This window comes from Pseudomyrmex gracilis, unplaced genomic scaffold, assembly GCF_002006095.1.
Source record: "Pseudomyrmex gracilis isolate BER0280 unplaced genomic scaffold, ASM200609v1 scaffold_2, whole genome shotgun sequence".
Classification (NCBI taxonomy): Eukaryota; Metazoa; Arthropoda; class Insecta; order Hymenoptera; family Formicidae; genus Pseudomyrmex; species Pseudomyrmex gracilis.
Window position 1 is genome coordinate 389,267 of NW_018020586.1, and position 27,863 is coordinate 417,129.

The 27,863-nt window shown below is 39.2% G+C and overlaps 3 protein-coding genes across 6 annotated transcripts; 2 read left to right on the top strand and 1 right to left on the bottom strand.

The window, feature by feature from the left end:
* Nucleotides 1-533: 533 nt before the first annotated feature.
* LOC109854365 (CD109 antigen-like) lies at nt 534-12,277 on the top strand. Of its 3 annotated transcripts, XM_020427406.1 has the most exons (28): nt 534-785; nt 2,742-2,830; nt 3,425-3,617; nt 3,706-3,930; nt 4,061-4,311; nt 4,446-4,604; nt 4,711-4,882; nt 4,959-5,150; nt 5,230-5,331; nt 5,414-5,547; nt 5,695-5,815; nt 5,897-6,040; nt 6,130-6,249; nt 6,352-6,406; nt 6,607-6,645; nt 6,732-6,822; nt 8,677-8,794; nt 8,919-9,105; nt 9,199-9,359; nt 9,445-9,583; nt 9,709-9,967; nt 10,071-10,290; nt 10,373-10,750; nt 10,866-11,018; nt 11,091-11,266; nt 11,377-11,548; nt 11,660-11,762; nt 11,859-12,277. In XM_020427406.1, the coding sequence occupies exons 2-28, from the start codon at nt 2,763-2,765 to the stop codon at nt 12,062-12,064; spliced, it is 4,338 nt and encodes a 1,445-aa protein (XP_020282995.1). In that variant the 5' UTR covers nt 534-785; nt 2,742-2,762; the 3' UTR covers nt 12,065-12,277. The 3 variants fall into 3 exon arrangements, with proteins under 3 accessions (XP_020282995.1, XP_020282986.1, XP_020282976.1); XM_020427397.1 differs by lacking the exon at nt 6,607-6,645 and having other exon boundaries at nt 6,684-6,822; XM_020427387.1 differs by lacking the exons at nt 6,607-6,645; nt 6,732-6,822 and adding an exon at nt 7,806-8,025.
* On the bottom strand, nt 12,017-27,831 carry LOC109854383 (cation-independent mannose-6-phosphate receptor). 2 transcript variants are annotated; one of them, XM_020427439.1, is made up of 18 exons: nt 27,641-27,831; nt 26,865-26,992; nt 26,548-26,765; nt 26,168-26,396; nt 25,933-26,087; nt 25,594-25,862; nt 25,263-25,470; nt 25,028-25,179; nt 24,828-24,943; nt 24,482-24,723; nt 24,118-24,324; nt 23,857-24,000; nt 23,585-23,758; nt 23,262-23,439; nt 23,099-23,169; nt 13,002-13,140; nt 12,801-12,931; nt 12,017-12,658 (listed from the first exon to the last, which is right to left on the bottom strand). In XM_020427439.1, exons 3-18 carry the CDS (start codon nt 26,605-26,607, stop codon nt 12,566-12,568), a joined length of 2,568 nt encoding a protein of 855 aa, XP_020283028.1. In that variant the 5' UTR covers nt 26,608-26,765; nt 26,865-26,992; nt 27,641-27,831; the 3' UTR covers nt 12,017-12,565. The 2 variants fall into 2 exon arrangements, with proteins under 2 accessions (XP_020283028.1, XP_020283020.1); XM_020427431.1 differs by lacking the exon at nt 27,641-27,831 and having other exon boundaries at nt 26,865-26,995.
* Nucleotides 14,372-22,777, top strand: LOC109854375 (protein toll). Its single transcript, XM_020427419.1, has 6 exons — nt 14,372-15,013; nt 18,517-18,734; nt 18,888-19,885; nt 19,991-20,297; nt 20,408-20,995; nt 21,097-22,777. The coding sequence occupies exons 2-6, from the start codon at nt 18,549-18,551 to the stop codon at nt 22,243-22,245; spliced, it is 3,228 nt and encodes a 1,075-aa protein (XP_020283008.1). The 5' UTR covers nt 14,372-15,013; nt 18,517-18,548; the 3' UTR covers nt 22,246-22,777.
* Nucleotides 27,832-27,863: the final 32 nt, after the last annotated feature.

Here is a 27,863-nt window from a genome sequence, read left to right on the forward strand (position 1 = left end):
TACATATGCATATATATGGAATATACATATATATCTCTGCAGATCTCATTTACAAGGTGGCCTCGCGTCTGCTCTAACTAGGACGCGCATTGAAGTCACCAGTCAAGTGCTGCCTATTTGGAAACATTAGAGCACCTCGGATGTCGTCACGGAATATATTATGAAGATTACTCACATAATTCAGTCATAAGTAATCATGTATTAACGTATATAATCTATAAGAATCTAAAAAAAAATTCCTCAAAGAGCGAATGCCGCGATTAATAATAGAAGAAACATATAATTGTCCTATTAGATAACACCTTTCTCGAGAGAGAGAGACCGTACGTTAAATATACATCCTGGATTCTCCGAATCACATACATCCGAATAACTTTCCTCCGGAGCCTAGACATCAGGATCCTTCCTGTGAGAATCTAGCCGGCGTGTTATTTTTGCTTAACGGTAAAAGATGCGACCAGCGTCGACCGAGGCGGCAGAGGAGGCGGAAGAGGGAATTTACACTGCTCGGTTTCTTGCAGCCATGATTGGTAGTGGCCGTCAGTGCTTGCTTAACCGTCGCGGTGATAGCAGGTGCGAATATACACGTTCATTCTTAAAACTCTCCGATTTGTTCGGGTGTAAGATCCTTCGTGTTGTTTTTTTTTTTTTTTTTTTACATCGTTTTCAAACGTTCGGAAACAAGTGTTGGCAGCAGCAAACACGACAAACGAATCTTCCGGTTGGGACGTTTCCTCGACGTCGTAAGCGGAGGAAGTTGCGTCCTTCCGTCTAATTTAAAACAGGTGAGTCACCTTGAGAGACCGAATTATTTTGTATGATGACGCCGACCTCCTTGTCGCCGCCGCCGCGAGATAAAGAGAAAGAAAAAGAGAGAGAGAGAGAGAGAGAAATCTCTTCGGGGCGACGTGTATAAATATGCGTAGCTGATAACACGCTGAGATCTCGGTCGTCTGACGAGCTGGGACGGATTTGTCGTTGTTTTTCACGCCTGTGTCCTGAATTCGCGTCGGTGAAAGTCGCGTCGCTACGACGCGATGCTTTTGGCAGAGCCATGGTAATTCCTCTGCGAGGAAAATACCCATAGACGACCGCTGCCGTTGAAGTTCAATCGACAGGATCGTTCGAACGCATCAGAAACGAAATTCGATAATTGCTCGATTTGCAATGTAAACAAATAGAAAGTAGAATAGTACGCGTGTACTTTCCATGTGCCGGGGGAATTTCGCTCTATTATACGACGGATTGTCCCACTTCTCACCCATTATCTTCTCAACGACAGTTTCTTTGATCAAATTACAGTCGATTGTCCCGAGCAATGCCGCGTCGAGAGAACAAATCGTCACGTTTTCTTCTTCTTTTGAGCGAAATAATTAAGCGACACATATGCACGCACACACATACAGCTCGCGCACGTTAACCACGAGAAAGAAGCGTAGCAGGTGTGAGCGCGGAGAATGTAATTGAATCCTGCTAATGTTACAAGTTTCAGCGCTTAGGAACCCAATGCGATCTTATTTCTCGCATAAATATTTGACGTTCGCACGTTCCAGTTATTTTCTCGGGGAAAAATTCCCCCTTGGATTTTTCTAATGCGTGTATTTCTATACTCAGATGACGAAAAACCAACCGTTAGGATCTTATGTTTGTGAGATCGCTTTAAAGTTCCATTATCATAGATAGACGACTTGGCGCACGCGGCTTCTTGAGATGAACTTGAGATGATCTTGAATTTAAAATGGGATTTTAATGAATATATCGCCCACGAGATTGCGTTCGAGGACCTCAAAAGCTATTGCGACTTCTGTCGCTTATTAGATGATAAAACATGAATGAAATGACGTAATAGCGTTTACGGCGCGTTTCTCCCTCGCGAAAAAGCAGCCGTCAACTTTCGAAATTACAGCAGATATTTTGTTACTTCCTCGATCGACGTGTGGGTCACTTTGATAATTTTTTTTTTACAGACTTACACACCGGGGCGATTGGGTAATCGAAGGATTAATATCTCACGTCAAACGTATGTGTTACGTGAACGAGAGAGACAACACACAACAAAACTTGTTTTATAGAAATAATTGTCTTGGCAAGTTATTGCGCAATTCGTCGGAAATCCCTACCTTCTGATGTCACAATTTAAAATATCCGCTGACAGTGTTGGCTACGCGAGAGAAACAAATCTTCAATGTGTGTTTATTCGATACATCCTTTTCCTCCTCAATAATTTTTCTCTTTATCTTTCGGAATTGATGACGTCTGTGCGATAATCTCTCGGAAAAGAGCCGGTAGTATCGGGTGTTTCGTAAAAGAGAGAGAAACGTGGCGCGCGACGATATAATTACCGGCACCTGTACACACACGCACACACGGGTGTGCACACATCGTCACAAAGTGTCACTTAGATACATAATTGCATTTAATTACTCGTACAACGTTTGGCAACATTCTTGACTCGTTTGTTTCCGTCTTTATTACCGTCTTCCGAGTTTTCACTCCTGCAATTTGTTCGCAGGCGTTGTTATTAAGAATTATGATTAATTATTTTTCTATTGTAAACCTCACCACAACAATCACGTTTGAGAGAGAACGTCTCAAACGTGATTTTTGAATCAAGTATCTACTTAATTAAGCATATTTTGAGCAGAAAAAAACAATAATTGTCAAGTTGAAGGTTACACCTAAAAGAGACGTTTTTTTTGCAGATATTGAAAGATTCTTATTTTTTTTTTTTTTTACCGCAGGTTTGTTTTACCGTAGAAGACATGGGATGGCGAGGCTTTCTGTTAGCTGTTCTACTATCGGGAACAATTTCAAGTATCACGGCCGAACCGTAAGTATCCCCGAATCTATTGACAGATAAGTTTTTTTGTTACTTGGAAAAAAAACAAATTTCACATTTTTTCTATGTGAAAAAAGATGAATGATCTTTTCACAGACACAAATTAGTTGCAAAGAACAATAGTTTTTCTTTTGTATTTTTGTGGATTTCATTCGCAAATAGTATAATCGAGATATAGCGTGTATAACGACGAAATCGTATCACTGAATCTGGGAATACCGTAGTGTTTTCTGTAACGTGACGTGGGAAATGTCAATGCGCGTTCAGTTCAACAAAATAATTACAAGTTAAACAATGGAAACACAATAGACACATCTTTGACAACATCTGGGATTTTGAGAGAGAAAGAGAGAGAGAGAGAAAGAATCGCGTGGGAAAAACAGCTACTAGTTGTATATTTTTCCAACAGCTTTCTCACCTGATACATAAACATTTCTCACTTTCTGTAATTTATCTATTTTGTTTTTTTAGTTTATATTTTCACAAATTGTAGATTATTCAAAAATATTGTTTCATCAAACACTTGACCTTGACCGCATTTTTCTGAAGAATTGTTCTTTAGAATTTTTGTTCTTTTTTTTACAGATATTACACAATTATCGCGCCGAAAGTGGTACGTCCCGACTCGGAATATCATGTAGCGGCCAGTATCACCGGCATATCCACACCGACAGTAATATATGTTGAGTTGACCGGTGAACTCGATACGGGAGGAATATTCAATGTTTCACGAAGCGTAACCGTCGAGCCTTATTCGACGAAAATCATACGATTAGACGTACGTGTATAACGAATTTTTTTCAGTGAACTTGTCCGCAAACGAATAATCGTGTTTACTTTGGAGCTGATTGATGTTTTAATGTCAGATCGGAGAAACCACGCCGGGGAAGTACAAACTGACAGCGCGCGGTCTATCTGGTATCAATTTTTACAAAACAAAGGAAATCGATTATGTACACAAAAGCTTTTCCGTTTTCATACAAACCGATCGGGCGATCTACAAGCCCGGACACAAAGTCATGTTCCGTTGTATCATATTGGACTCGAGGCTGAGACCAAGCATTGTCGGACCGACGGATGTGTATATTATTGTAAGTGTATCTCTTGTGTCAGCTTTTTTGTTGTAAACAAAAAATTTGTTTCTTGACCTGAAGACGCAGAATCACAATTTTTAAATAAAAAATTATAAACGTTATAAGAATTGTTTGTTCTAACGACAAGGATGGGGATGGAAATCGTATCAAACAATGGAATCGTCCATCGGTGACTCATGGAATCTTCAGCAGCGAATTGGAATTGTCGCAATCGCCAATATTGGGAAATTGGAAGATTGTTGCCACTGTGGGCGATCAGACGTTCGAAAAAGACTTTGAGGTAGCGGAGTACGTCTTGCCGAATTTCGAGGTGACGATCGATTCGCCGAAACACGTGCAATTCAAAGAATCCAAAATTGTGACAACTATTCACGCAAAGTAAGTCTTAGCAATGATGATGAAGAAAACAGACTTAAAAATTTTTGTAACAATAACTTATGAAAACTTATAGAAGAGTTTTTTTCTAACACTTACATATAAAATATTCATTTGTAAGTGCACGATAATTTAAGGTACACGTACGGAAAGCCGGTAAAGGGTGAGGCTACAATAACGGCTTATCCAGACATTTTTTCTGGCGTCATTCAACCGATATTTCAACAGCCTGTGAGAAAAGTCTTGCCAATTGATGGCAAAGTAACAGTTGATTTTGACATCTTGTCTGAACTGAGGTAAGTCCAACGTTAATAATACACACCGCAATCTTAATTCAAATGTTATTTTATCACAAAATTTGTACAAGGTGTTTCAACACATATTCTGTTATAAAAACTTTAGACTGACAGACGAATACGAAAGACCAATTATGATCGAAGCGGTGGTGGAAGAGGAATTAACCACTAGGAGACAAAACACTTCGGTGCAAATAACGTTACATAAACACAAGTACACAATGGAACTGATAAAAACGTCGGAGTATTTCAAGCCGGGATTGAAATTTACTGCTTTTGTAAGTGTATTTCGTTGTAAAACGCGTGTTAAAACGAACGAACTGAAATATTTCACTGTTCCACATTTGTTTTTAGCTGAAGCTCGCGTATCACGACGGATCACCGGTGCAAGATACCAAACATCCCGTGCTGATCGCGTACGGTTACACGTACAATCAGTCAGCGTACTCGAATATTTCACGCATGCTGGACGAGCACGGGATGATACAATTGGATTTCTATCCGCCTAAGTCGGACAGTAATATCTCGTATCCTCTGAACATAGAGGTAAAGTTATTTAGAGTCTCTTTCTTAGAGTATATTGCATACAAATATATAATAAATTTGATTGTCTGTGTTTGTGCAGGCGCAATACTTGAATCTTCACGAATGGTTTCCCGTGACCAATCAAGCCACATCTTTAAGCAACGACTACATCCAAGCGACACTAAAAACCGAGAAACCAACGGTGCGTTTTCAATTTATATATTGCTGCGTTTAAATCTTCTTCGTAATTTTTTATTATATTCTCCCGTTTCATTCTCCGCCAGGTGAACAGTTACGTCGAAATCGAGGTGAATTCTACAGCACCACTGAAATACGTTAGTTACGAGATACTCGGGCGCGGTGATATTCTGGATGCGGGATCGATCTACGTCTCGGACAAGTACACGGCAAATTTCAGGTAATCGTCAAAAGTGATTTAGTGCTCGGAATTTTTCAACAATCAATCACAATTCAACAAAATGGAATTTACACATTGGTATCTTTCTTCAAGTTTGGTAAGTGCGTTCACTAGTTTGTTCAGCAAACCTTTTTTTTTTTTTGTCAGATTCTTAGCGACATATGTCATGGCACCTACTGCGCACGTAATTGTTTACTACGTGCGAATAGACGGAGAAGTTATAGCGGACTCGTTGGACGTTGAACTTTCGGGAACGCTGCAAAACTTCGTAAGTTATTTATTGATGCAGCATAAAATAGTTTGGAAGACGAAGTTAAATAACATTGCAATAATGTTTGTGCATTAATAGGTCGATATTAAAGTGACACCCGGTGAGGTCATGCCTGGAGAGAATGTCAACCTCATGATATCCTCGAAGCCAAATTCCTTCGTTGGACTGCTGGGTATTGATCAGAGATCTATCCTGTTAAAATCTGGAAATGATATATCCCACGTATGTGTGATATACTCGAGTTACTTAATTTTTGCGCATTTTTACTTATTTTCTTATCGAATAATCCTGATTGCATTTGCCGCGCTCAGGAAGAAGTGTACAAAGAACTGCGTTCCTACGATCCTGGAGAAGTATCGCCGTATTCAGATTCGTTCTTCGATCGTCCGCTTTGGAGACCCGGCTCGGGAACCGCGGATGATGTGTTTCAAGTATAACAAATCGCAATATATAATAATACATGCGCGCTTTATCATATTGTTCCGCTTCTTGATCCAAAACCGATAAGTAAACTGACAAATTATTTATCACAGAAAACTGGCGTGATTATTCTCACTAACGGGTACGTGCACGAGAACTACGCCATACGTAAGTATCAGAGAAATCAGAAATAATTTATCTAGTCAGACTGTATAACACGCACATCTAATGAGTATAAATTAATCTCTCTGTGAGAATTGTTCTTTCTGTCTTACATAGAATATATTACCACACGTCAAATAGCTATATTTCGCTCAATTGTAATATAGCATGACAATAACATCGTGTTTTTATTTTCTTTAATATAGTCAGATACAAGTTTATGGCTGCGTTTCCCACAAGTATTAGTAGGTATAATTTTCTAACCGTGCTTATATGTGTGTAGTATACTACAGATCTAGTTTGGATGAAACGATATTTGCATCCGCTGCAGGATTCGCAGGCCCAGCTGAATTACCGCCCGAGAAGGTCAAAGTTCGCAAGAATTTCCCTGAAACCTGGCTTTGGCAAACGCTTGACGCTGGGTAATGCCACTGACGTAATAAGTTATCATGCATAAGTGTCATGTTTAATTCCCATTCATATCTAGTCCGTGATGTCCGGTGTGATAATTGATTTTTAATTGCGTCAGATAACACAAGAGTGACACGACACTTTATTACGATACTTCTTTTACTTTATTCTTTCGAGCCTGCTGATTTCTCTAGACCATAAATAGGAAAAACGCGAATATTAATCTGCACTCACATACCTGCATTATTGAGATATTAACAATGTAGCAAAATGCGTTACAAACAATTAGAAAATAATGTAAACAATTAGAAAATAATGTAAACTAAATGCTTCGCATTGAAGTTGCACATCATATTAATGGATATATGGCTCTGGATAAAGCTTATGGTGGTGGTGGTAAACTCTTCGGATTCTTTTTAGGAGTTTTTATATCTTGTTAGTTTTTACGGTTTTGGAAACCGCGTTTTTTATACATATTGTTTATATTGAAAATTTACAGTTTTAGATACTTGTTTAAAGAGTACGCTATCTTAAAAAAAATGTATGTGCATATACTCTCGGATGTTTCAGAACTGTCACAGAGAAACCAAAGAAGTCAGCTTTATCAGTATCGAGAAGTTTCAGCAGAAATTTCAAAAAAATTAAATGAGTTTTTTCTGTGATTGAAAGTTTAATAGTGGTAGTTCGGAGACATTTTGTGTGAACTCGAAATAACTGTACTCAATATGACCTACAATTTACACACAAATTTATGTGGTCTATAAAATAGAAATATTTATTTTTTGTGATAAGAATGTCAAGAGATAATAGATTTAAAAACAAGAATAAGAATAATAATAATAAAATTTTGGAAAAACAATCACGCAATTCAATTGGTGTCACTCGATATTTCTCAAAAACGTATTGAGTTTAGGTCGTATTGTGTGCACAATATATCCGACAATATATATCTACGGAGTTGGCGGTAAATACAACATGCAGAATTGGATTGCAGGACCGCAGATTTTGGAAGGTAGAATAACGGGCTCGCCTCATGGGTTGTCCACGCTTCGACCAGATCTTGGTCCACCTGTCACGCACAGATTAGCGACAAGACCACCATTGGCAGGTCCTTACGCCTTCTCTCGCATCCCACCTCCTGTCTGGAATAAGCCCCGTGTATTCCTAATGCATGACATCTTAAACACCTGGCTTTTCACAAACTTCTCTTCAGGGTACTTATTTCGTATGTTGTATCTACTTTTTAGTTTAACGTGCACGCCTCTAACGTGTGTGCGCTATATTTACAGGATGCGATTGTTGTTGCAATAACATTCTGTATAATATCTGTGAATAACGCACACACGCTGTGTACAGATATCGCTGCGTGTAAGTTGATCAAAGGTAAAGGTGCGATCTCGTATTTTCTCAAGAACGTAAAACTAAACAAGTCGCATTACTGAGCTTTTGTTCTGTGTGTATATGCGATTCTTGGAACGAAAACGTGTGTCATGTCATTCGCAAAAGAACGACCAGTTTTCATTTATATATATATATATATATATATAATAACATTGTTCGCTATTTATATCATCTATGTTGTATACAACGTGTATCTGTTTGCAAAGGTGAAGGATACAAATTTGAGAACTAAACATGTTTCGTTTTTTTTTTTTTTTTTTTTTATCAACTTGCTTGTATCGTGTATACTGTTGCTTTTTCTTAGAAAAAATCCAATCTTTTTATTCTTATCTCATTATCTGAAAAATTTGAAAAAAGATTCTCTTAGAAAGTAGATCACAGTCCATAGTTTGTGTCGCAGAAATCACTCACAAATCGAATTAATTCAACTTGTGATTGTAAGAGACTTAAAATGTACTTTGCAGATACATGGGAACAGTTGAACTGCGACGAAATGTGCCGGATTCGATAACGTCGTGGGTGCTTACCGCGTTCTCCGTGAACGATGCGAACGGGCTGGGTCTCATAGATGAACCGAGAAAGGTTCGTAAAAACTCTCTCTCTTATTTATTTATCATTATTGTTTCCATATATTTGCTGAAGCAAAAGAAAAAATTCTTCAATAAAGACGCAGCGATTGATTGTGATCTGTTTTTTGGTTTTTCAGCTGAAAGTGTTCAGACCGTTCTTCATATCCATGGATTTGCCGTATTCGGTAATACGCGGCGAAATCGTAGGGATACAGATTGTAGTGTTCAATTACATGAACAAAGATCTGACAGCCGAAGTGCTGCTGACGAACGAGGGTCAATTTGACTTCGCGGAGGTATCGAATGAGGTTCACGACGCTCCGAGTAAGTGTCGCGAGTAACGTCAGCAAGAGTTTGCGCGATATGACGCGATTTAGAATTAGAATAAATAAATAAAACAACTGTCGATTCTTACAGAATTGGAATTATATCGAAAGAAAACGGTCGACGTGAAAGCTAATTCCGGTTCCACCGTGTCGTTCATGATTATCCCGCGAGATCTGGGATACATCACTATAAAAGCGACCGCTAACAGCGTGTTGGCCGGCGACAGCGTTGAGCACAAGTTACTTGTGAAAGTAATTAACCAATTTTACCTATTTGTCGCTCTTACTTATACGCGATTGTTCGCGATATTGAGATGTAATATAATGATGTTTGAAGGCTGAGGGAGAAACGCAATACAAGAACAAGGCGATATTTTTGGATTTGAGAAACGCCGTGCGCACAGATACGAACATCACCATCGACATACCTAACAACGCGGTGCCGGGTTCCGAGAACATACAAATCTCTGCAGTCGGTAAATAAATCTTTTCTTTTTACAATCTTCACATTGATATTTCAATATGCAGAAGTTTCACGTGTATAAATTTTATTTTCTCGAATTTCGAAATGTTTTTAAAAAGCGTTTGATGTTTCGATCAGGCGATATCTTGGGTCCAAGTATTCCGAACTTGGCAAATCTGATCAGAATGCCGTTCGGTTGCGGCGAGCAGAACATGCTGAATTTCGTGCCGAACATCGTCATTTTGAATTATCTCAAGAATACTAACCAATTGACGCAAGCTGTGCAGAGCAAAGCGTTGAAATACTTGGATGTTGGCTACCAACAAGAACTGACTTACAGACACACCGATGGTTCCTTCAGCGCGTTCGGCATGTCAGATCCTACTGGCAGTACGTGGTATGCGCCTATATAATTTGCCACAATAATTTATGTTTGAATTGTACCACATTCTTGTTTATATAAATCGCAAAAGAGACTTCAAGTTACTTCGTTCCATCAGGCTTACGGCCTTCGTAGCGAAATCTTTCAAACAAGCGGCGGAATATATAGCGATTGAAGACAGGATCATAAACGAGGCGTTGGAATGGCTGTCCAACAATCAGGCTTCGAACGGCTCATTCCCCGAAGTAGGTAGGGTGAGCCATCGCGATATGCAAGGCGGAGCAGCGAAGGGACTTGCTTTAACGGCGTACACGCTTATTGCTTTTCTCGAAAACGAGGTGAGCGCGCCAATTCCTTACTTGACTATCTTTCAAAAACCATGTAAATTGATATTTTATTTGAAATGAAAAATGCACGCAGGATGCCGTGGTGAAATATCGCAATACGATAAACAAAGCTGTCGACTACATCGTGCGTAATCTCGAGGACCTAAACGACACGTACGCACTGAGTTTGTGCGCTTACGCCTTGAATTTGGCGAACCATCCGTACGAAACGTCCGCGTTTAACTACTTGGAGTCAAAAGCCATGACGAAGCAGGACCTCAAGTGGTGGAGCAAACCCGTTCCAAAGGACGACAAGAATCCGCATTATTCCCTACCGCGTTGCGTTGACGTCGAAATGACGTCTTACGCTCTACTCTCCTACATCAGACGTAATTTGGTCGCTGACGCGATCCCTGTGATGAAGTGGCTTGTCAAACAGAGAAATACGGAAGGCGGCTTCGCCTCAACGCAGGTAAGCATTGGCAAAGTGATCTTAAACACTTGAACCGAACTAAGATCGTAGATACGTTCGATTTTCCTACGTTAAATTTTATATTTCTCGTGCCAACTACGTGAAATGACCGCAGGATACCGTAATCGGACTTCAAGCACTGGCGAAGCTTGCTGAGAAAATATCGAAGGACGCAGGCTCAGTTCAGATCGCGTTCAAGTACGGACAAGACGGTGAAACTCAAATGAACATAAACAAGGGTAACTCGATGATACTTCAAAAACAGATAGTAAGTGTTTTTTCGAACAAATTATTACGTTCGTAACGCGAACGAGCATCAACACACGTGCATTTTCTACAGTTACCTTCGAAAACGCGACTCGTCAATGTAACAGCGTCTGGCAGAGGATTTGCACTTATACAAGTGTCTTATCATTACAATCTGAACGTCACCGGAGCCTGGCCGTTGTTCACATTAGATCCTCAAGTGAATAAAAATTCCAACGCTAATCACTTGCAACTTTCCATCTGTTCAGGGTACGTGTTCGTAGTCTTGTCTTTCGCTCTCTTGCCGATTTTTCATGTTATATATCGCGAGATGAGAGACATTAGCACAAGGAAATGACAACCAACGTATTTGTCTACAGATTCGTTCCGACTAGAGAAGCGAATGAAAGCAATATGGCCGTGATGGAGGTAAGTTTACCTTCTGGCTTTACCGTAGACCGAGACTCTCTGCCGAGTCTGGAAGTTTCGTCGAGTGTGAAACGCGTGGAGACCAAACACGGCGATACAATGGTGGTTCTGTACTTCGACAAGGTGAGATAGATCGCGCGAAGAACAAGCAGCGTGTTGCAAGTTACTTTTATTAAAACAGTTACTGGTGAGAAATATAAATGGAAGATACACTAATCAATTTATCATTGACAGATGGTGAAACAAGAATATTGTCCTACCGTGTCCGCGTTTAGGACACACAAAGTAGCCATGCAAAAACCAGTTCCTGTTTCTATTTACGACTATTACGATTCGTGTAAGTATAAATTTTTCAAATTTATCGCGACTTTTACACAACTGTTTGAGAGAAACCCGAGAGACTACGTACGTTAAAACACAAATGTGTTTGCAGCGAGAAGAGCGAGAGCGTTTTACGAGCCTAGAAGAACGACCTTGTGCGATCTGTGCGAGGATGAGGATTGCGAGGATTTGTGCGTTTCCAAACCCGGCAAACGAAAAGACAACGACATACTGTCCGCCGCGTCTCACATTCACACCAGTGTATATTGGCAATTCGCGTTCTTCTCGTTTTACTTTCTGCTTCGTGAATATTTGTAATTATAAATTTGTTATCGAAGACAAAATTATTTTATGCAATACTTTTAAATATCTGACGAAATAACGTAATGAAGCTGTATAAGTTGCGACCAAAGTACTTGTTATGCACAGATATATCTTAAGATATTACGGATCCATTTCCCGCGTGTGAAATGTATGTCCGAAACAAACTAACATAAGAGTTAATTACCGATAATATATATATTAAGTTTATATATATATATATAAAACTCTTTAATATATAATATTGTTTCTCTTATGTTATTAATCGTTAGAAGTTTATTTTTCTTATCTACACCGTGGAACTTTTTGTTTTCGCACCAGAGAGAAGTTCTTTCAAACACACAATTAAATAATGATTTTTCCCAGCTTTTTACCATTTTGATATAAAATCTCTCAAAAACAACAAAGTAACGCAAAACTTGTCAACGTTTGATTTAATTGATTTATTTTTTTTTCCACAATAATTTATCACGTTAAAGAAATAATAACATATAACAATTATATATGTAAAAGATCATCATCACTATCCGACACACATTGCGTCGAATCTATAGCATCGAGCAACAGCCTGGCTTCCTCGTTGGTATCGACCTACGATGTAAACAAAAACTATACATGTATTAAAACAAAAAAGATTTATATTACAGTTTTTGAAGAGTGTGTGATATATTGGGTCTCTGATGTAAAAATGTTTTACACACAGAGAAAAGAGAAACGTGATTTCGGAACTTACTCGGCAATATTGAACGCGGCCCACGTTTCTTCTGAAGCTGAACCAACTTTTCTCCGCATTACGGAAATGGATTAAAGCGATTATCAACACAATTATGATTATTACAAGAGTAGATACCGCGGCAATCGTTCCTGAAACAGAAATATTGCTCGTCAGAACGCAAACGAGATGTTGAGAAAAAATCATCATCAGTTCGCTCACCAAGATTTCTAGGCGAAAGTTCGTCGAAGAAATCCTCTTCGGAAGACGCTTCCGCTTGAGAACTCGCGCTCTGAGAACTGGCGTGTTTCGCGCAGACCACCTCGGTGTGCCATTCGAATTCCGCGCTGCACTGAGACTCCTGGAATCACAAAAAAAACAGAACGTGCGAGACGAGATTTTTGGCGCTGTCCGTCTCAAAAATTCGAGATACTCGGTAATCAGAGACACTTAACAGTATGTAATCGCTTCATGGACTTTGGCAATCTTATCCACTTCGGTCCACGAATCAAAAATATATTTGTTGACCGATTGGTGCAAAATATGCAAACGTCGGTATGCAGAGTGAGTCACCCAAAAGTGAACAAATAAAAAAAACAATTTCCTTCAAGTTTCAGGGTACAAATAATTGCGAGCGAGTTTTTTACGCGGCAAATGAGTAATAATTTAATCAAGATACGTAACAAAAATGTAATTAAATTTAATTGATCAATTCTGGTTATTTATTTTTTTAAATAGCAACTTAGAGCGCATTGAAGATATCGCGACTTTCCCTTTCACTTTTTTCTTTTATCTCTATTTTCCTTTTTACAATTCCTGGAATGGGTTTTGCCGCTGGAATTCCCCTTGATTGTTATTTCTGCTGAGTCACAAAATGTTTGTGAAAAACTGGTCTCGCGTCCATAAACGAAAACAAACATAATTCTCCTCGTGTACATAAAAATGAATGAAATAATTTCTTTACTATGTACAATATTAAAAAAAAAAAGAAAAATCCTTTTTCCAGTCATTTTTTTCGTCAAAAACTTACTTTTCTCACGTGTAAAGAAACGTTTCTTAACACACAAACGCCTTACATCATTAGAGGAGCGTATTTCGAACGATGAAATGCCTCTCCTTCCACTGCCCCTCCTTTATTGGCGCTACATCCTTATCAATCTTAACGTATTAACGTACATTATCAAGATACGGAGTATCAAATATATCCTGTTCGTCAAACGTGGCGTGTTCGAGAAAGTGCGAATCCACAAATTCAAGAGATTAAGTAACAGAAATCACGTATGTACAAAGATATGCACAAAGAATACAAGGAACGTTTGTTTACGCAAAAGTAAACGTAATAAAAATCAATAATAACAAAATGTTTCAGAGGTTGCCGCAACAATAAAAAAAAAAAAAAAAACATCCGAGCGAGACCAATTTTTTGGGATGTACATTCCTGTCCGATTGGACCATCCGATCGTCTTTTTTTTTCTCAGTCTATCAATGTCAATTGAAATGAAATCAAGTCGTCCAGAGAGATTAACATTATCATCAATATACGCACACATATACGTACACATTGAGCAACTGCATATTGAGTAAAAGAAATCTGGATTGCGCGCAACTTGGGTCTTGTTTAGACTTTGGAGTTACGTTATTTTTTTTCTTTTCGCAATCTCTCGACCGCATATGGCTGTGTACAATGTACCCACACTCGTGTCATCCGGTCTCACCTCTATTTTCTAAACGATAAGAGTCAAGAATGGGACGCGCGTACGGAAAGATAAAGAAAGGTCGTGCGAGTGGGGAGATCCTCTTGCGGGTGAGAAGCGGGAGACGCGGGAAGAAGAAAGAAGGGAGAATCGCGCGGTTGTTCGCCGCGGTTAAGTGAATCAGTCTGTGTGAAACCGCTCAGTCGAGCGGGATTGATTCTGGTTCTTTGATTGAACGAAGAGAAGATTGGAGGACGAACCGCTCTAACAGAGTTTTCGCAATCGTTCGCGATTCAACAACAACAAAAAATGAATCCCGACGTGCGCGATTGACGGGAGGGGCGGGGAGATTTCAATCGGAGAAAGTGATGAGGTGATTCACAAGCAATTTTATTAATAGTGCGTGAGGTCACGAGGTTTTTTCTTTTTCAACCACCGCCGATCGCCGCTCCGTTTTTTCTTCGCCGATCAGAAGAAGAAGAGATCGAAAGACAGACGGCGCGACACTCGCAAATGACAGTCCACCATATTGACAAATCGGTAAGCGAACAGCCACGCAGACGTCATCTCCACAAACCGGTCCCGCCTTGCGCGACCAGTCGCCTTCGGCTCAGGGTCGGATTTACGTAGTCGGTTTCTCCTCTTCCGTTTCCTCTTGCGGTTTTTTTTGTCTCTTTCTCTCTCTTTTTCTTCTCTCTTTGATGTTTCTTGTTCACGATGTTCTTGATCATTTTTTGTTTTAAACGCAGCCAAAAAAATCATCACGCGATTATCGTGTTCAAGAACAAAATTCGATTGTTTTTCCTTTATGTCTCGCATGCGCGCGGACGAAAATGGATTTTTTAATATAAAAAAATTATTGTTTATTCGTTGCGCGCAATCAGATTTCCAGGTTTTTTTCGTACTTCCGGCGCATCCGCTAAAAAATATCTGTAAATCAGGTCCTGTCTACACACATGACGTAAACATCGCAGGTAGCGACAAGGACGGTTCCCCGTTCTAAAGCGGCGTCTCATTAATCGTCCGTAGGTTGCTTTGTAGTTGTGAGCGTCGAACCCGGATGTACATGCACACTCGTTTCTTTTTTGTTTTATTTTAATCGACTCTCTTCTATCGAGATGTTTTTTTTCAGATATGAAACACGCCGTTCGTGACGGCAAACGTGTCATTATTTCGACGACGTGCATTTCGTGGAATTTGTCAGACACGTAACAGAATATCGAACGCGAGTTCAAAGCGCGCGAAACGAGGAGGAATTTTCAGCATCGACGTGTTTTTTTTTATGTAACGCGATTGCGATTTTCCAGACACACAATTAGCACGATTCAATCGAAAGCGAGACGGGAGACGACGCTGTATCGAGATATAAATCGCGACGCAGGTTTTGTCATAGTATTTTTTTTTTTCTAATCTTGATAAAGTGACGATTATAAAAGCAATTAAACGCAAAATTGATGCTCGAGTGTTTTGACAACTTCCTGTCCGAAATTTTGTAAAAAAACAAGATATCGAGTCTTTTGTGAAAAAGAAAAAAAAATTACGTCTTATGTTACAGAATCGTCAATTGCAAAAATGAGGGAAGTTGAGAGATACGAGTACTAGCACACAAAGATCATATGTTATCGTGCGGACGTTGATATCAATTTTTTTTTTTCATGCGTAGAAATCGCACAGACGCGCGTAATTCGTGTGTGCGAAATGAATTCGTCGAACGTCTTTAAAATTTCATTATTCGGAAACTGCCAGATATATCGCACGACAAACAGCGGAGAATCGTTCTTCGCGAAGATTTAAAGACGACTTTGAGATTCAGCGAAATCTCGAAGAGACGCGTGCGGTGTTTGTATGTTTGAAATTTTACACGTATTCGAACAAGTTCGTCGGTCATATCTGCGCGCGATTATCGCGTTATCGTTCGAATTCGATCTCTCGAACACGAACAGAAGTTTTTCTTTCTCTCTTTCTCTCTCTCTCTCTCTCTCTCTTTTTCTTTCTTTGTGTCACAACTACAATTACAAATATCTTTGCAACTATCTGGAGACAATTTGCGTTTAACATCATTTCGCGGAATAGTTTTCAAATAAGAGATAACACAAATCAATCACCGATAATATATCGGTTTTCACGTGTTCGACAAGGCGATGCTATTTCTACACCAATTACTTAAGACTCGAGATATGCGATTGTGATTGTCGAACGGTAGCGCGGCGTAATCTATAAGCACGTCCGTAAACGTATTGAAAAATTGTTTAGCTCTTTGTTTTTTTTTTTTTTTTTAATTATCTTCGAACAAACATTTGTCTTTCGATTTTTTAAACTTGCGATATAATTTTTTACGATCTTCAATCTTTTGTTCATTTCGCAGGCAGACCGAGAATTATCTCACATCTTTCGGTTACTTCTCTCCGTAACTTTTATCTTGTGAATCTCAAACGTATATTTTTTTTGTCTCGTTTTAATCTCGGAACGAATCTTTTTTTTAAAAAAAAATTACAATTAACGCGACGAATAATATTTTCTCGTCCCGCGGCGAGCCGATTCTTTAACGTGTTCGAATTAATCCCCTTTCGAGATAAGGGAACGAATTAATTAATACGATAATTTTTCCTTATTTGGTAGGCAACTTACAATGTCGACTACAAGTTCTAGGAAGACTCGTCCGAGCGTGACTTGAAAAAAAAAAAAAAAAAAAACGGTGTATTCTTTAATGCTATTTTAGAGATGCACGTGTAACGCCGATTTCTAGGAAGTGAGAGAAATTGCACGTCGCGAGAATTCTAAGAAGAAGATTCCTGAGTTTTGTTTAATTCTCTGTCGGGTCTTTTTAAAAAAAATATATATAATTAAAAAAAAGCAGATTGAAATAATTTTTTCTTAAAACACTTTGATCAATTTCGCGTTTTAATTGCTTTCAAAGAATGAAAACCAAATAAAGAACACGAATAGATCGCAATTAGACATCTCGATGCGGCATAAATCTTTCGTCGTAAATTGCCGCGTATCTGGAAAATCGCAATCATGCTAGCGCGTTTTATGAGAATTTTTCTGTTTTTTCTGCACACGTTAAACTCGCGTGCGTCACGTGTCTGGCAATTCATGCACGTTGGATAACGACGACGCCGCCGCCCATCCGAGCGACGTGAAATCGTCAATTGTTTCAAAACTGCGTATTCAAAAGTCGGCTCTTTCGTATTTTTATTTTATCAAAAAAAAAAAAAAATCAACCACATTCGGTATCAAAAGATAAACTTATTACATAATTACTACACACACATGTGTGTTCAAAATAACTATCTCTCATTACAACGACACACGTAGACCGGACGATGTGTGCACATACACAAACAAACCGAGATGATGGATTAGGAGAGGCTCTCTCTTGAGAATCGCGAAGCGGCTTTTAACGTGATAGTTTTTTTTTGCACAATTTTATTATCCCCATCGATATAGTTCGTCAAGAAACGCTTGTGAATTCCCCGCGCTATTAACGTTACCTTTAATATTAAAAAAAAAACATTTAAAAAATTACCGATTACTCTTTTAATTAATTCACCGCGCCACACACACACGTAACGCTTTTTTTGCAACACCGTTTCGAGGAATATTGTTCTACTCTTATTCCTCGCTAAACGTGAGAGACGAGACGTTGCGTTTCGAAACACCGTAGAGCACTTGGACTTTGCCCTAAATAGTGTTAAAAAAAAAAAAAAATTAACTCATAAATACCGCACGTGTATATCGGAGAGAAACACACACGTATCGTTTTATCTCAAAGAGAGGAAGTTGTGTGTTGCGGTCGCCGTTTATCTAAGTCGCGAAAGCTTCCTAACGACACCTACCGCATTGGTTTTTTTATATTTCAAGTAGAGTCCAAAACAATTGAGAACACGCGCCGCAACGCGAACGGAGCCTCTAAACTTTGCATTGGCTCCAAGATGTTTCCGTTTCTGATACTCAAGTTAGCTCAGGCTTGCGAAACTGACAAGAATCGAATTACATCTGCCGTAATGAAAACGAAACTTCGTTTTGTTTGTTTGCTCAAGCTGAATTAGAAGATTCCCGATTCTTGCGAAAGATGATCACTCATCATCCTCAAGGATGCCTTCCGATTTTGCTCATTGTTGTCGCGGCCGTAACTCTCGTTCACTGCTGCCCGTCGGCATGCAGTTGCCAGCAGATCATAGGCGACAACATTCTGATGGATTGCCAGATGGAAAATGACACCGGTTTTACCGTGGAATTCAAATCTAGCGAGAGCAAGGTGGGTGTATCTTTTGAATTCCGACTTATATTTCACACATTACGCGCAGATCGAATACTATATTCGCAGAAACGATTTTAACGAGTTTGAAAAAAACAATTTAAAAAAAAATAGAACGTAGTCTTTAATGAATTGTCTTTTTTTCTTGTGCAGATTAAAATACAATGCAACAACTCGCCGAAGTGGTCGGATTTCAATCTGAAAGCGCCCACGAAAAATGACTGGAAGATACTCTCGTTTGTAATGTGCGATTTCCCGGGCGAGAGAAGTTTGGGCGATATCGCGCGAATCCTCGAGGCCACGGGAATAGAAAAACTTTACTTCCAGTCGTACAAAGACCTGAGCTTCACTCTGAAGAGACATCATTTGGACGGTTTCCAGAATTTGAAGGAGCTCATTCTCTCGAGTAACAATGTGACTGACGTAAGCAACGATCTGCTGAGCGGTTTCGGTAATTTAACCGGACTCAACTTGGTCGAGAACAATTTGCATCTGAACAAAGGATTTTTCGACCATACGCCGGGTTTGCGCTACGTCGAACTGGGCAACAACAACATGCGATCGATAGAGGTGGGCACGTTCGCGAAGCTAAAGAATCTGACGTTTCTCAATCTGTGGAGCAACAATTTTGTCAATCTTCGAGCGGAAAGCTTCGACGGACTCGACGGTCTCAAAACGCTCGGTCTTAATAGAAATTTCTTGGTCACATTACCGAAGAACATATTCGCGAATCTGAGCAATCTCGAGGTGATCAACTTGTCGAGAAACAACTTCACGGACTTGCCGGCGAGTCTGCTGCGAAATAACACGAAACTCAAGAACGTCACGCTGACGGACAATCGAAGAAATATGACGCTGCCGCGTGGACTTTTTGCCAATCTGCCCGAACTAAAGGATTTGAAGCTGAGACGAAACGGACTTATCGCACTGCCGGAGGATCTGATCTGGGGATCCTCGTCATTGATCATTCTCAATTTGGAACGAAACTATCTCACAACTTTGCCCCCGCTCATGTTCCGCGACTCGACGGAACTGCTAGAACTGACACTTACTTTCAACGACATCGAGGAACTGCCTGACAACATTTTCGCCAACACCACTAAGTTGAGGAAATTGAATCTATCGAAGAATCGCATCAGTTACATATCCGGGTACGTTTTTCTTTTTTTTTTTTTTAAATCGCTATTTTTTCAATTAAACGATGCCATCTCTTGGCATATTTTTGACGAAGAATAAAATTATTTCTGATCTTTCAGACGTACGTTATACGGATTATATCAATTGGAAGAACTAAATATGGAACAAAATAATCTGAAGATAATCTCGGAAAACGGTTTTGAAGATATGGCGAGGTTGAGAATTATCAGATTGTCTAACAATCATCTCGAGTTAAAACCGATTTTCCATGACGAATTCGGACCGAAATCGCCGTTTTCCGAATGCGAATCATTGGAAGAATTGTACTTGGTTAACAACAACATTTCGTTCATATTTGGCGACTGGATACTCAATACGCGTCTTCAAATTTTGGATCTCACATATAACAACATATCTTTTCTAAATGTAAGTAAACACAGAGAGATGAGAATGTGACGCAAAAATCCCTAAAATATCATCACACATATTGAACTCGATGTGAGAGCAACTCGTATTATGTTTTCTTTTAATTCCAGTTCCGAGACTTGCAGTTTCTGTCGAAAAGTGTCAGAGTGAACTTGTCCCACAACAAAATACAACACATCGACTTGCACGAGGCCGAATATCTCTCGCAGCTTCAGGAAACTCGTCGCGATGAAATAGTATTTCTGGGAAACAATCCGTTGGACTGCGATTGCGGCGTGTACGATCTTCTGCGTTATCTCGAGGGCAAAATACACCCAAGCGTGCACAAATCCGTTCACATAAGAGTGGAAAATTTAACTTGTCAAAGCCCCGACGACTTGAAAAACGTGTACATTACCGATTTAAAATCCAATCTATTAAAGTGCCTGGCTCCCACGTGTCCCGAAGAATGCGTCTGTTATTTCAAACCCGACGGTAAAACGTTTATACTCGATTGCTCTTACAAAAATTTAATTAAGATACCAAGCGACGCGAACATTACAAACAATTTCAAACAATACGAATTGAATTACACCGGTAACAAGTTGACGACAATGCCGGATTTGACTAGATTGAAAATCGGACCGGTGAAAAATCTCAGCTTGTCTCACAACAGCATCAGTCACGTTACCTTAGACGGACTGCCCGATACGCTAGAGGTGTGTGAAAATTTGCAATATATTTATTTTTAGATAAATAATCTTCTCAGGAAAAGTAATCGAAAGGTGTATTAAATCTTAAATCGAATTTTCTATCTCAGGTCTTGGAATTACACAACAACAACATTTCGAGACTGAGTCACGACGTGTTGGAATTTCTGAAGAACTCTTCGATAACTCGGCTGACGCTACACGATAATCCATGGCAATGCGACTGTGAAGCTAAAGAGCTTCTTAATTTTATCATACAGAGAACGGAGCACGTGACGATACCCAATCTATCTCAAGTGATCTGTTACGGCAAGAATATGTCTCTGTTGGATATAAAACCGCTTGATCTTTGTTTATTCGACACAACTGTGATCATTAGTTGCAGTTTAACGATTTCTCTCCTCGGATTGATCATCGGCACCTTTGGGCTGTTCTATTACAAGTACCAGCGACAGATCAAGGTGTGGCTGTTCGCGCGCCAGTGGTGCTTGTGGTTCGTGACGGAAGAGGAACTCGACAAGGAGAAATTGTACGACGCGTTTGTGAGTTATTCGCACAAAGATCGCGAGTTTGTCGAAAACGAGTTGGTGTCCAAGCTCGAGAGCGGCCCGACCCCGTTCAAGCTGTGTCTTGATTATCGGAATTGGTTAGCGGGTGAGTGGATCCCGGAGAATATCGCCAGATCTGTGGAAGATTCCAAACGAACGATAGTGGTGCTGTCGCCGAACTTCTTGGAAAGCGTCTGGGGAAGAATGGAATTTCGCGCCGCTCACAGTCAGGCGTTGAGCGAAGGTCGCGCGAGAGTGATATTAGTTCTGTACGGCGATATCGGACCCACCGACAATCTCGATCCGGAATTGAAAGCGTACATAAGTATGAACACTTACGTCGAGTGGGGGGATCCCTGGTTTTGGGATAAATTAAGATACGCGTTGCCTCATCGAACCAAGCAACTGTCGAAGATCAGCACCGCCGGGAAAAAGATCTTCGAGAATCAATCGTTGTATCTTCAAGCGAACGGGGAGAAGAAGGAGCTTATCTTTCCAATCGCATCTACCGAGACTTCTCCGACCACCACACCACCAGCCGATACGCTTAAGACGTTTATATGCGACGAGGAGGCGGAAAATAAAAACTCACAGTTGAACGGATTCTCGCGGAATTCGGGTAAGATGAACGGCAACGTTAAGGTAATCCTCTCGCCAGAACAGTTAATCAAAATCAGTCCTGTAATCGGCAACAGAGAATGTATGATTTGACAGCAAATGCATGAGAATACATGCAAAATATTTTTGTATGACACACGCGAAAACGTACCAACGCCAAAACACTTATGATATTCTTCTTAAAGAGATTTGATCTTATAACTTAAGAATCTTCTTCTGAGAAATTACACACTCGAAACATTCCAATTATTCGCAAGCCGTGTAGAAGTTTAATAATAAACACAATATAAAGTCATGGAAAAATTTTTGACGTCAAAACTGTCTAAAGAGCATGTGTTGCTGTAAATTATACAATCACGAATATTCGCATATTAATATGTAATTGCGTGTATTAATACGTAATTTTTTCTATTCCGTAAGTGTCATATTCAACACGTTATAATATTTTTCCGTATGATATTTTAAATCTTAGATGTATTTTATATAAGTAGTTTGTATACAAAAATACTCAACAATTACTTAACGTATTGTGATGCGCTATCTTCAGTCGCAAAAACACACACGAATGTACACAATGCAATATACACACACACACATATATATATATATATATGTATAAAAACAAGTTTCTATGTTATACATATGTTTTTATATACAATATAGTTTATATGAAATAATTTTATATATTTCGATTATATTATTAGCATTTATGCGGTTGATATTTTGACCAATTTTATTGAGTGTCAATTGTAACGACACCAGTGTAATTTTAAGTTACTAAGACAGTACCTGACAAAGCACTGTAAAATACCTATACTGTAGCAATGTTTTTAGTTTAGATAAAAAAAAAAAAAAAAATGCATGCGTATGAATGTATGTGTGTGAGATGAAAGAAAAACCTATTTTTATAGTTTTTAATAAAAATTCTTTACATAAGTGCACTTACCAATTGTAATTTCGGCGCGCCAATGCTTATGGATTCATTACATATAAATCTCACCTCAGACGTGTAAGAATCTGTTTTGATCAACATATACAGTTCGCATAAGTATAGAGAGACACATTTGAGAGAAACGTTGAAATATATCTTAAAGTAAATTTACACTTACTGTTGTTGCATTTACTGCCATTTGAATATTTAAGTTTCGCATCGTCACGGCTGTAATCGAAAATCACATTGCTTAAAGAACCGTAGCCATTGCCCTCGTGACAAACGGCCGAACCATTGCAATACTTGTCTCCGCCACAAATGCTTATACCGTATCTTTTGCCTTGTTTACCTTCAACCTGCGAACACATGTGAGAAATAGGTGTAAAATTACGTTTACAAATATCGTGAGAACAAGAATATTATCACTCGCACGATGATACTGTAGTAGTCTTGATACTTTACAATTTCCCGCGTTTGTAGCTAACAAATATATTAACTTACATAATATATCTGCTGCTCGTTATACAACAGCGAGAGATCGTATTCATCCGACAGAAAACCATCCTTGATGGTGCACGGTGACGTCCAACTTCCCATTACAGCACCGCATGCTATACTAGTGCGCCATTCGAAGACATATGTACAGTCGATATATTGTTTAAATATCGGTAGTTCCTAAAACGAAAAGACGTCGGGAATTCAATACGTAAAAAAAGATTCGTCATACAAAACTCAAGCTATATAAAATTCTCGGAAAATCTCACAGTTGTTACCTGATTGTTATTATCACAAACAAACGTGAAGTTGGAAGAGATCAATTGAGTTGGATTCTCCGAACACTTCGATCCACCGGTGTAACGCAACACCGTTTGAAAGTCTCTGTTTAACGTAGGACTGTCTTCGGGAAATCCCAAACTCTATAATCAATTATTTATCGTGTTTACGTAATAAAAAAGTGTAACGTTATTAAAACTCTAAACGCTTTCTAATTGGAAAACGAGAACAACTGATCAAATATTCGTAATTGTACTCACGATTTCATTGACATATTCCTTGTTCGAATTTACCGAAACTTTGCAAGCGGCACTGCCGTGCGCGCACGTCAGACCTCGCTTGGGAACTAATGGTCGGCAAATATTTATGTGGAACTCGCTACCGTTGGCTTTCACAACATAATTATCTATAGATCGTATAAGAGGAGTTAAGCTAATCTCATCGTAATTATTGGTAGCGCATTTAATCTAGATAAAAAAAAAAAAGTTGTTTGTTATTGTCAGACGAACGAACATGTATATAAGCAAATGTGTACTACATCTGAGCCGTGTGTGTTGATATAAAATAAACTAACCACTAATTGCAAGCTAAAATGCTTGTTGATGTGTGTGTTGCGATACTCACTCTTTTCTCACAAACCAGTCTTGTGTCCCAGTGTATGACAGTCTGGCATGGATAGTCCTCCATGAGCAGCGGATGTTTGAACGATCCTTCTGGTCCGCAGAAAAATCCGATAATTGTGTGGTGACGCATCCCGTTCTCGCACAGGCTACCATCAGAATAATTTAAATAAGGACCACCTTGCTGCCACATTAGATTTGTGTTAGCTTGCCCTAACGATGACCTATTTGTTAATTTGCATGCTCCTACACAAAGAAATCGCAATCAATGAGTGAGGTTTAGATTCTTCTCTTTGCAAGCGTAGGTCGCATGCAGGTTTTGTTGTTAGTGTTAAGGTAAAGAACAGTACCTGTTCTAATTCCGCATACGTCATCCGGAAGGTTTCCGCATACACTGAATTTGTATTGCACGCCATTTGCATTGGTGACGGTGAAAACTTCGTTTATCAACGAACTTAGATTATATCTACACATTACACAATTAAATTTATACAAATGTAACATATATCTTTAAATAACAATCACATATTGAATTGCGGTTATCTCTTACGTAAAATTCGTGATTGGATTTATGACAACGCATTTGCCCGACTTTTTGGCACTGTAGTCACGTAAGGACTGAACGCTGCAAGCTGCAGCAGTAGTCCATATTATTTTATAATGACAACTTTCCTTTCCTCCGACATATTGTGGGATAGTTTCCTGATGTAAACAATATTTATATACAATTTTGATTGATACATAAAAATTTGTTTGTGTGTGTGTGTATTTATTATAAAATATACCGTAGCTTCCAGGTTACATATGAATATGATGGTTGTTTTCACATGGGGAGTAGTAATATTTCTTTGTGTACACAGTGCACCATTTGGATATTCTATCATCAAGTTATGTCCGTTTTTAAGAACGGACATAAACCGTGGATATCCTACTATCAAGTTACGTCCATCCCCAAAGAATGGACCATCTTCTACCTCTCCCAAATCCAAATTTCTGGAACAGGAGAAATATAAGTCTTTGGAAACATTTATCACACATCATGTACAATTACTAAACAACTTCTGTGTGTGTATATAATAATTCAACTAGTGATTAAAAATTTACAGAAATACTAACGTATGTTCTTCAGAACCACGAGTCATGCAGGCTCCTGACCTAAAACATGTGGATCCTTGTCTAGGTATTACCGAGTGACAGACATTGAGTTCTATCAAGGGTGATGTGATATCAGGCCTAACATGAATCACATAATTTTCTGAAAATCTTGTCAAAGGACTCAGATCATAAAGCTGGCCGTTCTCAACAACTGTGCAATTTACTTGTTTTCTAGGCCCACAAATTAACGAAGTTCTCCACACCATAAATACATCACAAATCTCCCCCTTCTGTAAGTATCTTCATTGTATATACAGAGATTATTTACATTGCTACTAATTTAAAAAAAGACAGACTTACACGTGGAGTCACTAGTTTAGGCTGACCTATTCCCGCACTATAATCACACATTATAGAAATAACAACTCTAGAGTTTCTTTCAAACGTACAAGCACCGCCAGTGAATGTGAAGGATGGTCTTCCATTTTCTGTTGTTACAAGAGGAGGAAATTTTCCTGTTCAAATAAAAACAAGAGTTGTTATATACACAGAGACATTCACAGTGGTATAAAAATTTTATCTCAAACTAATTTACCTATTCCCCTTTCTGTATTGTTGGTGACTACACAAATTGCATATCCGTCCTGGTTGTTACATTTTTTTATTAACGGAGTGCATAGTTGCATGCGTATCGAATCATTGCGAAAATCAGGTTTGATAACAATATCTTCTTTGTTTGATGACAATCTTGTCAGATTGTATACAATGCTTAAGGTTTTATCAGGTACTTCGCAGATGGAAAGTGAAGAATCCGCAGTTAAAGCCTGCAATAACAATAACATAATATTTCGCAAGTCTACGTGACTATCGATTTCGATAAATTGTATGTTTTTGCGTTTGAATATTTAAGCAACAAATATATAACACAACGTACAAGAAGCAATTGAATGATAAAAAAATTCTGCGTATACGTACGGTTGTGAAGATAACAGTAGATATATAAAAAAGAAAGATCAATTTGTTCGATTTTGACATTGTGTTTGCAAAATCAGGTCTTGTCAGTTACATTGCCGACATTTTTCGCAACACGTGACACAAAACGGTGCCAGACAAAGACGACAAACAATATCATCGATAAGCGCCGGCGAAAAGATTGAAATCACCCTACTGATACAAAACAGCACACCTCATCTCTGCGAAGAAAAAATGTTATCGCCATTTTTTTGCAATTGTTGCTGCGCTCACAGCAGAACAAGCTGTTTTTGTATCAACGAAATGCGATTGGCTCTTACCTGTAGAACCAACAAATCAACGTCGATTGTTTCACTAAACATTTGTTCCGTTGAAACATGTCCAATTTCACGTCGTTACGCATCCGTTACCAACTTCGCGAAGATCGGCTATCTCGCAAATCTAGTTACTTCGCAAACCGCATAAACAATAAATTTCTCGGTAAGAAAAAGAAATAACGGAACAGAGAGAGAGAGAGAGAGTAGCCAATCAGAATAATTCCCTTTGCAATTCCGTTGCGGAACGGAAAAGAAACGAAACAATTTCTAAAACATCGCAAAGTTGTGACATACATAAAAAAAAATAAATAACTTAATAATTCCGTCGGAATGGACTTATCTCGTTGAAATAAATCGTCTCGAGAGAAACGCTTCTTTCTGGAAATTCGATTTGCACGCGCAAAAAAAAAATCACACGCTGTAATTACGCGCGTGCAAAAACAGACGCATTTAAATGACTTCGATTTCCTCGTTCGGAAACGATCGCGTCAATCGCGCGTTGTTGGTCTCTTTTCCACGAACGGAGAGAGAGTACAACTGAAGTCACAGCAACTTCGGAAAATGATGCTGCGTTTTGTGAGATAAACGCGGAGAGGATTCGCGCGAGCGGGATCAAAGAATTTTGTGAATTTTTTGCCGCAAGAAAAATAATGAGATTTTTCGTCGCAAGTCGCAATTATAAATGCGAGAACTCACGTCTCTGGGAAATACGTCCGTGTGTTCCGAGTGCGCGGTCGTGTCGCGACAATCGTGGTGGTACTTACGTACGTGGTACGTACCACTTCCGTTTCCGTAGATGGTTAGGTCCGCCATTCGGATCGTGACCGTCGTTAAGGTTAAGGGCCAGCAGAATAATCGTCGTTCGCGACGAAAGGGAGGCAGACTGCTCCCTGAAGGTACAACCTCGAGCTTTACGCTCACCGCTGTTCGCGTCAATCGCACTCTGTGCAGCATCCGCATCGACTGTCGATCATCGGCACATCGAGGCACATATTTTACCAC